Genomic DNA, 16,054 nt, shown 5'->3' with positions numbered 1-16,054 from the left:
ACTTTTGTAACGTAACACCGATGTGTGAATAACAGTAATTTATCACACTGGATCGTTCTAGTATTATGGGTAATATCATCACAAACGTCTCAGTTTCACACGGGGCAGGGCAACATCCAGGGTTGTGTTCACGAAGTGATCTTAGTGCTACAACTGTCATAAGTCTATGTTAAAGTTTGGAGTTACGATCATCTTAGCGCTACAACTGTCATAAGTCTATGTTAAGGTTTGGAGTTACGATCATCTTAGTGCTACAACTGTCATAAGTCTATGTTAAGGTTTGGAGTTACGATCATCTTAGCGCTACAACTGACATAAGTCTATGTTAAGGTTTGGAGTTACGATCATCTTAGCCCTACAACTGTCATAAGTCTATGTTAAGGTTTGGAGCTACGATCATCTTAGTGCTACAACTGTCATAAGTCTATGTTAAAGTATGGAGTTACGATCATCTTAGCGCTACAACTGTCATAAGTCTATCTTAAGGTTTGGAGTTACGATCATCTTAGCCCTACAACTGTCATAAGTCTATGTTAAGGTTTGGAGCTACGATCATCTTAGTGCTACAACTGTCATAAGTCTATGTTAAAGTATGGAGTTACGATCATCTTAGCACAACAACTGTCATAAGTCTATGTTAAGGTTTGGAGCTACGATCATCTTAGTGCTACAACTATCATAAGTCTATGTTAAAGTATGGAGTTACGATCATCCAAGGTTATAACTGTTGTAAGTCTATGTTAAGGTATAAGAGGTACGATCATCTTAGCGCTACAACTATTGTAAGTCTATGTTCAGGTATTGGACTTAAGATCATCTTAGTGCTAAAATCACTGTGTGGACAGGGCCCTGACAACTGCTAAAGATGTGAAACTGATCTAAGAGCAAGGTCCCACTTCAAAGCTACTGCATCAACTGACAACAACAGAGTTTTGTTTGAACTGAGAAATATTCCAGCCATATGACGACGGGCTGAAAATAATCATGTATGGGAGGACACACTAGTGATCGATATTATGAGCAATGGCCCACAACCTCAGGGTATAGTGACACACTATTAACGAAGACCAACCCTTACTCAGAATCCCAATAGGGTCGACAAAGTAATAGAAATCGTACCTGCAGACCTCCTTCTTATCGGTCCATTTCTGTGTGGCCACTAGAGGGCCAACGCCCTTGAAGCACTCAGTGGCCTTCTTAATACTGCACTCTTTCTCTTTGTCACAGTTGAGATGGTATCCATCAACTCCTTGACAACCGTAACCACGGAGCTGTGTCCGGATCAAGGTCATGGATCCATCGACTCGCTCAATGGCGTCTGCGGAGCATCCCGAGGTTTTCTTAGCATGTGTCACAGCCAACATGGTTGCATCAAAGTTTCTGCAATCACAATTTGTCATCAGTGTCAGTACATGGTGAGGTGAGGTGAGGTGAGACAAGACGAGGTGAGATGAGGTGGGGTGAGACAAGACGAGGTGAGATGAGGTGGGGAGGGGTGAGGTGAGGTGAGATGAGGTGAGATGAGGTGAGGTGAGGTGAGGTGAGGTGAGGTGAGGTGAGGTGAGGTGATGGGTTTAAGTGAGTGAGTGAGTGAGTATGGTTTTACGCCGCTTTTAGTAATATTCCAGCAATATCACGGCGGGGGGATGGGTTTAAGTTCATGTCAAAGATTATTGCACTTACATAGTGATATGCATGCACGTGTGTGTGTATGTGTGTGTGTGTGTGTCTGCTTGCACTAGTCCCTACTTATGCATGTTTAATAGTGCTAACCCACTGAGATACCATGCCGCAGTTTAACATGAATACCCCACTCAGACACAGTATACAGACTCAGAGCCGACCAGTCCTTGTTTTAGCACCTTAATGCCGAGCGCCAGACAGGGTAACGACAAGTACCATCTTTGGCATGACATGGCCATGGAATGAATGAACCAACAACCGTCCATTCTCCGGTTATATGCTCTATCCACTAGAGCATAGAGTTGGACAGACAAGAAATGAAAAATTTGGTTAATTGTCTTTTTGTTTGCATGCAGTTGACTAGGCCGACTATTGTCATCACTTAGTTTACGGTTTCTATTTTTAAAAATAGAGGTGAATTTAACTAAAATATCAGAAACATATTTTTAAGCATTGTCAGTTTAAGTGAAATAAAAGAAATCCATAGATACAAAAACTGGTAAATAAAAAAATATAAAGAACCAAATCAAAACTCTAATGCATTTGGAGGTGAAGTAAAATGGGGTTCAATGTCGCGTCCAAGATTATTGCACTTATATAGCGACGTGCATGTACATGTGTGTGTGTGGCTGCTTGTACTTGTCTGGACTGATGCCGATTTATAGAGCTAGCCCACTGAGATACCATGCCGCAGTTTAACATGAATACCCCACTCAGACTATATAGGTTATAGGTAACAACAAGTACCAGCTTTAAACGTCTTTTAGTATGATGCGGCCGGGGATCGAACCCCGGACCTTCTGCTCTCCGGGCGGACGCTCTACCACGAGACTACAGAGGCGGTCCAAATGCACATGGAAGATCACTCACCTGCAAACATCCTCCTTCCTCGCCTCTGGGGCTGAGAGTAGCAGCCCAAGGGAGACAACACTGTGTATGCTGCAGGTAGGTGGCGCTAGTAGCACCTGGCACTTCTTGAAGGAGACAGACTGGTACAGAACCTCAGTCAGCTGGAACAGTTTGCTCTGGGTGTCCGAGACACACTGCTGCCGGACTTCCTTCATGCATTTTAGCTCAGCCTCAAACACACTGCAACATGGGAGACACAAGTCAGTGTAAGACTCGGACCACGACAATCATCAGGGTCTTACTGGCCACTAAATGTGTCCATACATACACCAATTTTAAATGGATGAAATTGATTATTTTTTATCGCCGCACTCAGCAATATTCCAGCTATATGATGGGGGTCTGTAAATAATCAAGTCTGGACCAGACAATCCAGTGATCATGAGCATCGATCCACGCAATTGGGATACAATGACATGCATAAACCAAGTCAGCAAGCCTGACGACCCGATACCTCTTTCGACAAGCACAGTTGCCTTTTATGGCAAGCAATGGACTGCTAAGACCTATTCTACCACGGGTAGAAAATTAATTTACGTTGACAGTCCTGCAGGATGCAAAACAAATGGCAGTTTGAAAATTGTAATTATGTCATATACAACAGCCATTTTTATTCTGGTAAGAAATACATTCAAAGTTCAGCATGTCAATGGTCGATTTTCTTGGAACTAACATTGAATTCTACCTTTATAATTGTCTTGTATATAATGCTTTTGAACATGCACAATTTTATGACATCAATGCAATTCTGTGAAATCAAGGGAGGAAAACAGAAATCCCCTTTTCAAACACATAAGCACATATCTGCACTGTTTAAAGTAGGGATATGCAAAGAAGGGAACTGTTTTTGTCTTATTTTAGCCCTCCACTTTTTCTGTCTTTAAAGCGCTAAAGCAAATATTGGATGTAGAATATGGGGGTGGTGGTAGTGATACAGTCCAAAGATTAATTTTAGTACCCCCCTACCCCTACAGTATCTTATCAATTGTATTCCCAACAAAACAGGTATTCTATATTTTCATTTTTTAAAACTTTCATCTTCCACTCCCCTGATATACCATATTCAACGTAATAAGCACCCAGGTAGCTCTCAAAATTAGAAATAGGTGGCTCTTATCAGAATATTATTTTGGTGAAAAAAACCCCCAGAGTTGAAAGATTTCGTGGTTTATGCTGACAGCCTGAAATGTGTATATACGAAAGATATATTTTTCCAGAATTTAATTTCCCACAATTAAGGGTGCATATAACACACGAGTTTGTATTATACATGAATAAATGAGTCTTGTGTACATTGATCAATCAGAAGGGGTGCTAATTGGGATTGTTCACTAGTCAATATATTAGCAAATATTGCCGTCGGCGCTTATTAGAGTGGGGCGCTTATTACGTGGAATACGGTATACATACACCAAGACTGGAGATGAGAAACACACCCAAACATGGATACATCTGAGAACAACTAGAGTCCACACATGGGACATGTATGGCACCAATGGCACATTTCAGGCAAGCATGAAGACAAACCTGCACTGAATCTCCTTGTTGGCGGAGAGGCTGGTGGCGAGTCTGAAGGCGCACTTGGCGGCATAGCTCACGGAACAGACGGCTGGAGAATAACCATTACAGGAATTACAACATGAATTTCACTGAAATACATTTGGAATGTAGAACAATTCTTGGACAGTCCGCATGTTCCAGCCATCATAGCTGGTGTTTAATAGAGTATTGACATGCTGAAAATATATCATACATTGGGTGGTCAAAACATTCTCTGCCTTCCAGTTATCATGGTGACATGTCCAGTTGCTTGTTAAGAAGCAGTGATATACATCAGCATGTATATCCATACTGTGAAATAATTTTGGACAAAAATGCTGCAATGAAGTAATTATTCAATTTCATGCCCACCTCATCATTTTCATAAAATTTTCTTCAAACAAGATTTCAAGACATGGGGCACCAATTCCCATGAAAGTTGGCTCCAAAGAATCAGGGAGCATTGATAATTTTTTTACCCATGGATCCCCCAACTTACGACTGATTTGGCTCCAAATCACAGGGAGTATCGAGAATTTTTTTACCCATGAATCCCCCAACTTACGACTGATTTGGCTCCCAAGAATCAGGGAGTATCGAGAATTTTTTCACCCATGAATCCCCCAACTTACGACTGATTTGGCTCCCAAGAATCAGGGAGCATTGATAATTTTTTTACCCATGGATCCCCCAACTTATGACTGATTTGGCTCCCAAGAATCAGGGAGTATCGAGAATTTTTTTACCCATGGATCCCCCAACTTACGACTGATTTGGCTCCCAAGAATCAGGGAGTATCGAGAATTTTTTCACCCATGAATCCCCCAACTTACGACTGATTTGGCTCCCAAGAATCAGGGAGTATCGCAAATTTTTTCACCCATGAATCCCCCAACTTACGACTGATTTGGCTCCCAAGAATCAGGGAGTACCGAGAATTTTTTCACCCATGAATCCCCCAACTTACGACTGATTTGGCTCCCAAGAATCAGGGAGTATCGAGAATTTTTTTACCCATGAATCCCCCAACTTACGACTGATTTGGCTCCCAAGAATCAGGGAGTATCGAGAATTTTTTTACCCATGAACATGATGAATCCCCCAACTTACGACTGATGGGCCCCTCGGCCCGGGCGTTGCACAGCTGCCCGCTGCAGCAGTAGGTGCAGATGCCATCAACGCAACCAGGCTTGCATCTGTCTTCCGCCATGCACCCCTTGGACAAGGATGTGATTGTTCTAGACTCGTCGTGTTTAACTCGTGTCATGCACACCTGAATAAGACAACACTTTGTTCAAGATGGCTGCACTGACTTAGTCTGGAGTAGGTGTGTCCAGACAGGCCGACCCAGTGTTCCCAATTACCGGGAATTACATGTTTTTTACCGCTAAAATTAGGCTTGGACCGGTAATTTATGTGACTAAATTAATTAAAGTATTTTCTTGTTGTTGAACAAAACTTTGGCAATATTCAAATAAGTATATTGTTAGAGTTGTAAGTCAGCTCGTCTGTTACCATCAGGGTTTCCCCGTTGTCTATTTTGCAGTGCAGGGAAATAACATTTTGCTTTGCTTTGAGGTTAAACATATATGCAATTTAGTCTTGAAATATTCACACAAAAAAGAGAGAAAATTGTGAATGATCCTTTTGTGAATGATGTGTAGATCAAAGAAGTTAATTCAAAGATGATGTCATTTCAATCGAACATGACGTTGAAAGAATTAAAACCATGTTCTTACGTTTTTTAATGTGTTGAAAGTTGGGACTGGGGGGACATTCCCTTTATACCGCGATACACTGTATTTTTTCACTATAAGGTAGGTCAGTGTTTTCTTATTTTTCTGTTTTTTTCTTGCATTTAGTCAGGTCATATATTGGATACCCACCTCCTCGGTTTTGGTTGAAAACATAAAACCTTGACCTCGCGAAAAGCCCTCGGGCTTTTCCTGCTCGGGGTTTTACATTTTCAACCAAAACCTCAGAGGCGTGTTTTATCCCATACATAGCATATGTGCAAACCTCGAGGACTGGGGGACATCCCTTAATGTTGACCTCTTTGTGGAGTAATAAAATGTAGAATATACCAGAGCTCCAGATATTTACGTGAAATACGCATCAGAAATGCAGAAATATGCAGTAAAATATAATCCAAGCGCATCAAATACACAACGATCATTACAGATATGCTACAAAAAAAAACTTGTGCGTATTATCAATATATTGTGAAGTAGCCCTGCGTATTCGATTAGCAAATCAGCAACTTCTTTTGAAATTATAAACGGGCATTCCGTCAACCTTGCCAAACTCCACGATGACAGTCACATCATGATCATTTGCCATCACACTTTCTTGTGGAAGTATCGTGGTATTTTTTAGTCCTATAGGCTCTCGAACCCACACCACACCAGTTTGCTGCGTCTAGATGAATAGTGTCTTTAAATATTTAACTTAAATACCCACATGTGTAAAAACTAGTGGGTAACAGAAATTTGAATACCCAAATAGAATTACTGATACCCAATGATTTTAAAATGCATGGGTAAAATACCCACAACACCAAAAGCTTATCTGGAGCTCTGATATACCCCGTAAAACATATTGTAAATATGCATTTGGGTTGCACATGTTTTTTGTATACTTACAGACTGTGTGGAGTTACACTCTTCCATGTTCAGGTTACATGCATCGTTGGTGAGAGCGTTGTCACAAGTGTAGCACCGGGCAGCGGCCTTTGGCTCTGAAATGAACACCTTCCACATTGGCAATAGCTCCATTTTGATTACTGTATTTCACGTAATAAGCGCCCACGGCGATATTTGCTAATATATTGGCTTGTGAACAATCCCAATTAGCACACCTTCTGATTTGATGAATGTACACAAGACTTATTTATTCGTGTATAATACTTGTGTTATATGCATCCGTAATTATGGGAAATTAAATACTGGAAAAATATATCGATCTGTTGTATATAAACATTTCAGGCTGTCAGCATAAACCACGAAATTTATGATCTTTCAACTCTGTTATTTTTCACCAAAATAATATTCTAATAAGAGCCCCTATTTCTAATTTTGAGAGTGCCCTGGGCGCTTATTATGTCAAATACGGTACTTATCAAAACAATGAAATGTGTGGGACTGATTTGATCTTGCATAAATGAATGATAATCATGAAACAGACAGATAGATGCCCCTCTCAGTATCTACCTGGTCAGGTGAGGCAAACATGTTATTTGACAAGAAAATACAAATATTCTCCTTTTCTGCAATGTTTATATTTGTGCTTAAGGCGTTAAGTTCAGTTTATAAGGGAAACAACCATATTACGATGTCATGTAGCAACGTATATTGGTTTTGCCTTTGCCAACAAGTTTTATAATAAACCTAACATAGTATTTGGTTGCCATCGGCAAGTGCCATAATTTCCCAGCATATCTTTAGATAACACGTCCTCCTCTTCGCAATCTTGATATCAACTACCATACTTGATGTAATAAGCGCCCCGCTCTAATAAGTGCCCACGGCGATATTTGCTGATATATTGGCCGTTGAACAATCCCAATTAGCACGCCTTCCAATTGATCAATGTACACAAGACTTATTTATTCGCGTATAATACGCACTCATGTGTTATATGCAAATTAATTATGGGCAATTAAATTCTGGAAAAATATATCTGTTGTACATAAATATTTTAGGCTGTCAGCATCAACCACAAAATTTATCTTTCAACTCAGTTTTTTTCACCAGAAAATAATAATCCAATAAGAGCCCCCGATTTCTAATTTTGAGAGCGCCCTGAGCGCTTATTACGTCAAATACAGTATTGCAATGATCATGATATACTTTATCAATACATCCCTACTCTGAACAGCTGTGGTATGATGGACGAGGCAGTGAGTAGTATTCACTCACTTATGCAGTTCTCTGGCAAACCAAACACACCCAGGTATCCCACCCTCTGATTTCCACCGGGGCGGTCGGGTAGCCTAGTGGTTAAAGCGTTAGCTCGTCACGCCGAAGACCCGGGTTCGATTCCCGACATGGGTACAATGTGTGAAGCCCATTTCTGGTGTCCCCCGCCATGATATTGCTGGAATATTGCTAATAGCGGCGTAAAACCATACTCACTCACTCACTCTGATTTCCACCAACCCCACTCACTGCTCTAAAAGTGAAAACAATGCGATCTACGGAAGATGCATTGCGTATTGGAGAAAACACGCTTACGAGGTTTTGGTAGACGGAGCATGTGCTGGGGAGAGGGAAAAACCGAGGGGGTAAAACTGATGGAAAGTGTTTTTCCAAACTTATAAACCGAAAAAAGAAACTTAAAACAACATTTATCAACATTTTTATGTTTCGAACATACTTTCCATGAGCCTTAGGAAACGCGTGTAAAATATCTGTTGCTGGCGTACAGATCTTGAAAAGGACATTCTAAAAACCACTGTGGCTTATCAACACCTCTGTAGCCTCACTGGGCTACAGATATGAAGGTTGCGAGTTCGTTCCTCGGGAATATAAAGAAAACTTTTGTCATTTGATTTTACATTTCATAACATGTTACAATCTGAACGGAAGTTACATTAATAAAATACCCAGGACATTATATAAAATCCCTGGGATATTATAGCAAATATGACTTGAATATCCTATAAAATCCCAGGGACATTACAACGTCCCTGTTTATGAGATTTAACCCGACTGGAAAGTAAAACCTCACAATAGGTTTTAATGCCTATAGAAAGAAGTCTCTTACTTAATAGCGATTCCAATGACTAGGTTTATAAAGTACTCACCATCACACATCTTCAGAGCAATCTCCCATAACCCTGACACTGTCTGGAACAAGATGGTGGACCTGCTGTCTGCCTTGTCCTTCAGCTCATGCTCCACACAGCTCCAGGCCACACGCGCCTCTGCACAGAGCTTCTCCAGGCGGGTCTTGTAGAGTACCTTCTTCATACTCTGGCTCTTCTTCCCACTTTCCTTGCTATTCTTCCCACTTTCCTTGCTATTCTTTCCGGTTTCCTTGCTATTCTTTCCGCTTTCCTTGCTATTCTTTCCACTTTCCTTGCTGTTCTTTCCGCTTTCCTTGCTATTCTTCCCACTTTCCTTGCTATTCTTTCCGCTTTCCTTGCTATTCTTTCCGCTTTCCTTGCTATTCTTCCCACTTTCCTTGCTATTCTTTCCGCTTTCCTTGCTATTATTTCCACTTTCCTTGCTGTTCTTTCCGCTTTCCTTGCTATTCTTTCCGCTTTCCTTGCTATTCTGTCCACTTTCCTTGCTATTCTTTCCGCTTTCCTTGCTATTCTGTCCACTTTCCTTGCTATTCTTTCCGCTTTCCTTGCTATTCTTTCCGCTTTCCTTGCTATTCTTCCCACTTTCCTTGCTATTCTTTCCGCTTTCCTTGCTATTCTTTCCACTTTCCTTGCTATTCTTTCCGCTTTCCTTGCTGTCCTTGTCATCAACACACTGCCAAGACTTCTTGCTGTCTTTCTGGCTTGATCCGCTAGATCCCTTCTTTCCTCCCACCAGCTTGAGCGTGGCGCCATCACTGCACTTGGGGACACAGGTCCAGTTGGTGAAGCCGAAGACCGTGTCCTCCTCCACAAGAGCTGCTTGGGGTCGGGCTACAGACCCGCTGGCACACATGATGCTGGGTCGGCACTCTTCCAGCTCCATGTCGCCATGAGCCTTCATGCCGGGGATGAGACATCTGGTGTTGCTGGCATTCCTGGGGTCGTAGTTGATGATATCCTGGATGCGTTGGCGGAAGATGTCGACACAGTTCTGAGTGGTGTCCACCTTCCTACAACTCTCGGCCTCCATGAGTCGCACCACCTTGCTCAGCTCGTAGTCCACGGTGAACTTGACATCGCTCACACACTCCTCCATATATTCCGAGATGCAGGTCTCAGCCTGTTGAACCTTCCTGGAGCATGAGTAAGTGAGTGAGTGAGTGAGTGAGTGAGTGAGTGAGAGAACGAGAGAGTGAACAAGTGAATAAACGAGTGAGTGAGGGAATGTGCATATGAGTGCGGTCCTTAAATAATAAAGTCTGCATCCCCGACAATCCAGAGATTGACATCATGAGCATCAATCTACGCATTTGGGATGCAATTCATCAAACAAGTCAGCGTGATGGACTACCCGATCCCAATTGTCACCTAAGATAGATCAAATCTAACCTGGATCTTCATGGGGGAGGTGAGAGAATGGGGGACAATGCAACTATCATCACTATCTCAATATATCCTAAAACAAGCATGAAATACTCACATCCCCCGCCAATATGACATGTTGGGTGTGTGCAATGCATTAGCTCCTGTGAACTATGTTCACTGGGCCTTTTTGTAAAGAAATATAGTACGTTTTTCAAAATCTGCTCTGGAAACGAGGACTACCTCCGTTTTCAGTCTGGAAACTCGAAAAATAACTTTAAAAAAAAATCCCAAACTATCCAAAGGCACCAGTTCGCCACTAGACCTATCAATGTGCAAAATAAGGTGAAGAAAAATGGTTTGGTTTTCAAGATCTGCTCGGGAATCGAGGACTACTGCCATTTTCAGTCTAAATCAAAGTCGTTGTCATGGAAAAATATTGTTTAAAAAAATGCCAAACTATCAAAAGGCAAGTAACCTACTAACAGACAGGTGAACTTCTCCTATAATCTACTCACAGACAGGTGAACAGCTCCATTAATCTAGCAACTCACAGACAGGTGAAGTCTTCCCTTACTCTACTCACAGACAGGTGAAATCTTCCCATGATCTACTCACAGACAGGTGAACTTCTCCCATAATCTACTCACGGACAGGTGAAGTCCTCCCTTACTCTACTCACAGACAGGTGAAGTCCTCCCATAATCTACTCACAGACAGGTGAACTGCTCCCTTACTCTACTCACAGACAGGTGAAATCTTCCCATGATCTACTCACAGACAGGTGAACTTCTCCCATAATCTACTCACGGACAGGTGAAGTCCTCCCTTACTCTACTCACAGACAGGTGAAGTCCTCCTTTAATCTACTCACAGACAGGTGAAGTCCTCCCATAATCTACTCACAGACAGGTGAAGTCCTCCCATAATCTACTCACAGACAGGTGAACTGCTCCCATAATCTACTCACAGACAGGTGAAGTCCTCCCTTACTCTACTCACAGACAGGTGAAGTCCTCCCATAATCTACTCACAGACAGGTGAAGTCCTCCTATAACCTACTCACAGACAGGTGAAGTCCTCCTATAACCTACTCACAGACAGGTGAAGTCCTATAATCTACTCACAGACAGGTGAAGTCCTCCTATAACCTACTCACAGACAGGTGAAGCCCTATAATCTACTCACAGACAGGTGAAGTCCTATAATCTACTCACAGACAGGTGAAGCCCTATAATCTACTCACAGACAGGTGAAGTCCTCCTATAACCTACTCACAGATAGGTGAAGTCTTCCCATGATCTACTCACAGATAGGTGAAGTCTTCCCATGATCTACTCACAGACAGGTGAAGTCCTATAATCTACTCACAGACAGGTGAAGTCCTCCCATAATCTACTCACAGACAGGTGAAGCCCTATAATCTACTCACAGACAGGTGAAGCCCTATAATCTACTCACAGACAGGTGAAGCCCTATAATCTACTCACAGACAGGTGAAGCCCTATAATCTACTCACAGACAGGTGAAGTCCTATAATCTACTCACAGACAGGTGAAGTCCTATAATCTACTCACAGACAGGTGAAGTCCTCCTATAACCTACTCACAGATAGGTGAAGTCTTCCCATGATCTACTCACAGACAGGTGAAGTCCTATAATCTACTTACAGATAGGTGAAGTCTTCCCATGATCTACTCACAGACAGGTGAAGTCCTATAATCTACTCACAGACAGGTGAAGTCCTATAATCTACTCACAGACAGGTGAAGCCCTATAATCTACTCACAGACAGGTGAAGTCCTATAATCTACTCACAGACAGGTGAAGCCCTATAATCTACTCACAGACAGGTGAAGTCCTATAATCTACTCACAGACAGGTGAAGTCCTCCTATAACCTACTCACAGATAGGTGAAGTCTTCCCATGATCTACTCACAGACAGGTGAAGCCCTATAATCTACTCACAGACAGGTGAAGTCCTATAATCTACTCACAGACAGGTGAAGTCCCAGTTTTCAGAAGAGTCTTGGAGTGCGGCGAAGGTCTTGAGAGTCTCGACACAGGTGAGGGCCTTGGTCACCTTACACTTGCCCTCTGGAGGCCGCCTGCAGGTGTCCACGATGTCCCGGTTCAGTCGCTCCACGATGTAATGGACCGTGTCCTTCTCACACTGCTCACATGTGTCCGTGAAGCCCCTCATACACTCCAGGGACGAGTCCACTTTCCTGACAAACACAACGGTGTGTGAGGCATGCCATATTTGACATGAAGTAAATTGAACCCAGGCATGCTGAATACATAATATAGGATATTTACAATCCAAAAATATCATGTCATTTTTTAAAGTTCTGTCATTGAAAAAAATGTACTCCTCGCTCACAAACGGTACCTAAACATTGCAAGTTATCCTGGAACATGAGCATGAACATATTACATCACAATGGTGCGTCACCCCAAGTCTTTCATGCCATCGTATAATATTACATGTGTGTTTGTTTGTTGTTTAATGCCGCACTCAGCAATATTCCAGCTATATGACGGTCTCTAAATTATCGAGTCTGGACCAGACAATACAGTGATTGACATCGTGAGCATCAATCCACGCATTTTGGATACGATTACATGCATCAAATCAAGTCAGCGAGCCTGACCACCCGATCCTGTTATTCACCTCTTACGACAAACATAGTCACCTTTTACGGCAAGAATGGGTTGCGGAAGACCTATTCTAACCCAGATCTTCACGGGTCTAATAACACATGTAACTGTATCATATGGTGACATGTTTCAACAAAAAAACATTATTTGACTAATTTTTGCACACACATTCAAACTGTTTCCCAAATTAATTATTTGCATTTATCTAGCATTGCATCCCACCTTCTTAAAACGTCTATGCTCCCTCAATTCTCTTTTCAGGAAAGCCATATATCCATGTTTGTTCAAATACCTACTGTAAGTTGAGTTTTAGAGTTACTCACTCGCAGATTCCCTCCCAGTCTGGCGCCGGCATCTTGGCCCAGTGATGAATGTCCATGATGCATGTGACAGCGCCGGCAGGGTCACAGGTCTTCGACTGACCCTTCAAACAACAGTCCTTAGCAGTCAACTTGGTCAACTTCATCAACACTGTGTGGAGCTTCATCTTGATGGCTTCTGGACACTGCGATGCTTGGGTCCTGACGCAGTCCCTCGCTGAACTCACCGCACTGCATGGACAGAAAGGTTACGTCACAACACTTGCTCATTCAACTCATATAAAAGAAGTGTTTCTGAAGATGCATGTCTTAATAAGACAAACCACATGCTAAAGTTCACTTTGGCCGGGCAGTCTGAAGCACCTGGAGTCAGATGCTGAGATCATATCCTGCAAGTGACCAATGGCTATTCAGCTTATGGACCAGCAATGTTAACAGCTCTTTCACAGTGTTGTCACTACCCCTAGTGTACTGTGCATTCACCCTGTGCACTCAAAGAACCCACTCATTTGTTGGTAGATGACCAGATGGTGGAAACACAAATACGTTAAAACACCCAAAACACAAGTGTCAAAGCGTATGATTGTCACCCTGAGCATGTGACTGAGCTCATATGTGCCTCTGTTCACCTAGCATGGAATGGGTCTTAGATATGTGAAAATGGTAAAAACCCTCTACTGTCCTTAGCTTGGGCTGAATACTCCCCAGGGAGTTGAGAATTGTAACTGGCATGGATTCGGATCCACTGATCAGTGGATAAATGTGAACCACATTTGAACAGAGATGTCTGGATAAGTGCATTGTGTAAATGTATAACGAAATTTGTTGTTAATGCTGCGACCAGAAAAATTCCATCTGTTTCCCGTCGGATCCAGAGGGGGGTCCTAGGGGTCCACACACACACATATCCTTTTGAAAACCAAAAGTAGCATGTTGTCGGCAGTAAAGTTATCTGAGAGATGGGTAATATGGGGTCGGTAATATGGGGTCGGGTACCTGGGTAGGGTTGGGTAATATGGGGTCGGGTACCTGGGTAGGGTCGGGTAATATGGGGTCGGGTACCTGGGTAGGGTTGGGTAATATGGGGTCGGGTACCTGGGTAGGGACGGGTAATATGGGGTCGGGTACCTGGGTAGGGACGGGTAATATGGGGTCGGGTACCCGGGTAGGGTCGGGTAATGTGGGGTCGCGTACCCGGGTAGTAAATTTGACAACGTGCCCCATCTGTCCTGAAGTTGACTGAATCACATTCATGTTTCTACGTACCCACAAACATGATCATCTCCTCCATAAATTCTGGTGGCCAGTGTGCTGATGCACTCTGTTGCCCTGGCGACATTGCAGCCCTTGTTGACTTGCTCGGTTGTGGCTATGCTACATACATTCCGGTAAGTCTGATGCAACGATGATCGAACTGAGGCAAGTCTCCGGTTGTTGTCTTCATCGCCACAGGAGACGCCAGCAAGACAGATAGAAGCATCGTCAAACCCTCTCTTCTCCCTGGATCAACACAGGCAACAAACAGGATTTACTAGGTTATAAAAAACAAACAAGACGGGAAAGTCATCGGTATCCTCTGCCACTGTAATTTCATTGAGTGCTTCACACTAAATGTGTTTTTTAACCTGAGGTAATTTGTTGTTTACTTACCTTACCTCACTCTCTCCTTCAATCACTGGGAAATAACGAGACTTATACTATTGTGTACATTCGGTCCCTCTCCTCATCACCATCATAATTTCCTGGGTGCCGTTGTACAAAGCGATCTTAGCGCTAAGGTGATCGTAACTCCCATACCTTACCATAGACTTACGACAGTCTTAGCGCTGAGGTTGTTTTGTTCAACGGCACCGGATCTTCATTGTATATTGTTCTACATTTCAGTTTCTCCCCTCACCTTGCACATTCTTCCTCTCTTCTTCAAATGCTTTGTGTGTGAGTGAGTGAGTGAGTGAGTGAGTGAGTGAGTGAGTGAGTGAGTGAGTGAGTGAGTTGGGTTTAACACCGCTTTGAACAGTATTCCAGTTATATCACGGCGTGTCAGCTCCATGTGTGAGGAAAGACTGATAAAGTGCTGACAAACCTAGAAACATAATCAAGATGAACCCGGGATTCAAACCCATGATCATAGCTTACTGGCGTGCCGAAGGGAGGCAACTCTACACAGCACATTGCAGAGCCTTAGACGACTGGGCAGCCCAACCCCCTCAAATGCTTTGTACATCTGTGTGAAAATGCTGTGTACAAAAACCCCATTATTCAAAACATTTGTTCTAGGTGGCCGTGGTTCTTGTGGGCTGCAAATGTAAAACTCACTTAAATCACCAACCAGACATCCAACATTATCAGGTCACTGACCATCAGAAGGACTGGTCAATCTTCCTGATTCTCAGAAGGAGCGGACCTTTTGGCTGAGTAGGAGATTGGGTGTGTGGGTGGATGAGTGAGTGGGTGGATGAGTGGGTTGGTTGGTTGGTTGGTTGGTTGTTTAACGCCGCACCCAGCAATATTCATGCTATATGACGGCGGTCAGACAGTCCAGTGATTGATATCATGAGCATCGATCCACGCAATTGGGATCGATGATATGCATCAACCAAGTCAGCGAGCCTGACCACCCGATTGCCTTTTGCGGCAAGCATGGGGTGCTGAAGACCTATTCTACCCCAAATCTTGATTGGGTGTGTTGGTAGATGAGTGAGTGAGTGAGTGGGTGTATGGGTGTATGGGTGTGTGGGTGGATGAGTGGGTGGAGAGAACCTTTTGGCGTAA

The 16,054-nt window shown here is 43.0% G+C and overlaps 1 protein-coding gene across 1 annotated transcript in view; it reads right to left on the bottom strand.

Moving 5' to 3' along the window:
* The window catches only part of LOC124139581, a 113,737-nt gene that overhangs the window by 89,075 nt on the left and 8,608 nt on the right, over window positions 1-16,054 (bottom strand). The window contains exons 6-14 of the mRNA XM_046506757.2: window positions 14,549-14,782; window positions 13,286-13,513; window positions 12,299-12,529; window positions 8,936-10,071; window positions 6,774-6,868; window positions 5,242-5,404; window positions 4,120-4,201; window positions 2,554-2,772; window positions 1,120-1,380 (exon numbers count right to left, since the gene is read on the bottom strand). Coding sequence (XP_046362713.2) covers window positions 1,120-1,380; window positions 2,554-2,772; window positions 4,120-4,201; window positions 5,242-5,404; window positions 6,774-6,868; window positions 8,936-10,071; window positions 12,299-12,529; window positions 13,286-13,513; window positions 14,549-14,782 — 2,649 coding nt within the window. The remainder of the gene's footprint in view (window positions 1-1,119; window positions 1,381-2,553; window positions 2,773-4,119; window positions 4,202-5,241; window positions 5,405-6,773; window positions 6,869-8,935; window positions 10,072-12,298; window positions 12,530-13,285; window positions 13,514-14,548; window positions 14,783-16,054) is intronic.

Source organism: Haliotis rufescens, unplaced genomic scaffold, assembly GCF_023055435.1.
Source record: "Haliotis rufescens isolate VD_foot unplaced genomic scaffold, xgHalRufe1.0.p SCAF_9, whole genome shotgun sequence".
Lineage (NCBI taxonomy): Eukaryota > Metazoa > Mollusca > Gastropoda > Lepetellida > Haliotidae > Haliotis > Haliotis rufescens.
This window is presented reverse-complemented; position numbering and strand designations above follow the sequence as displayed.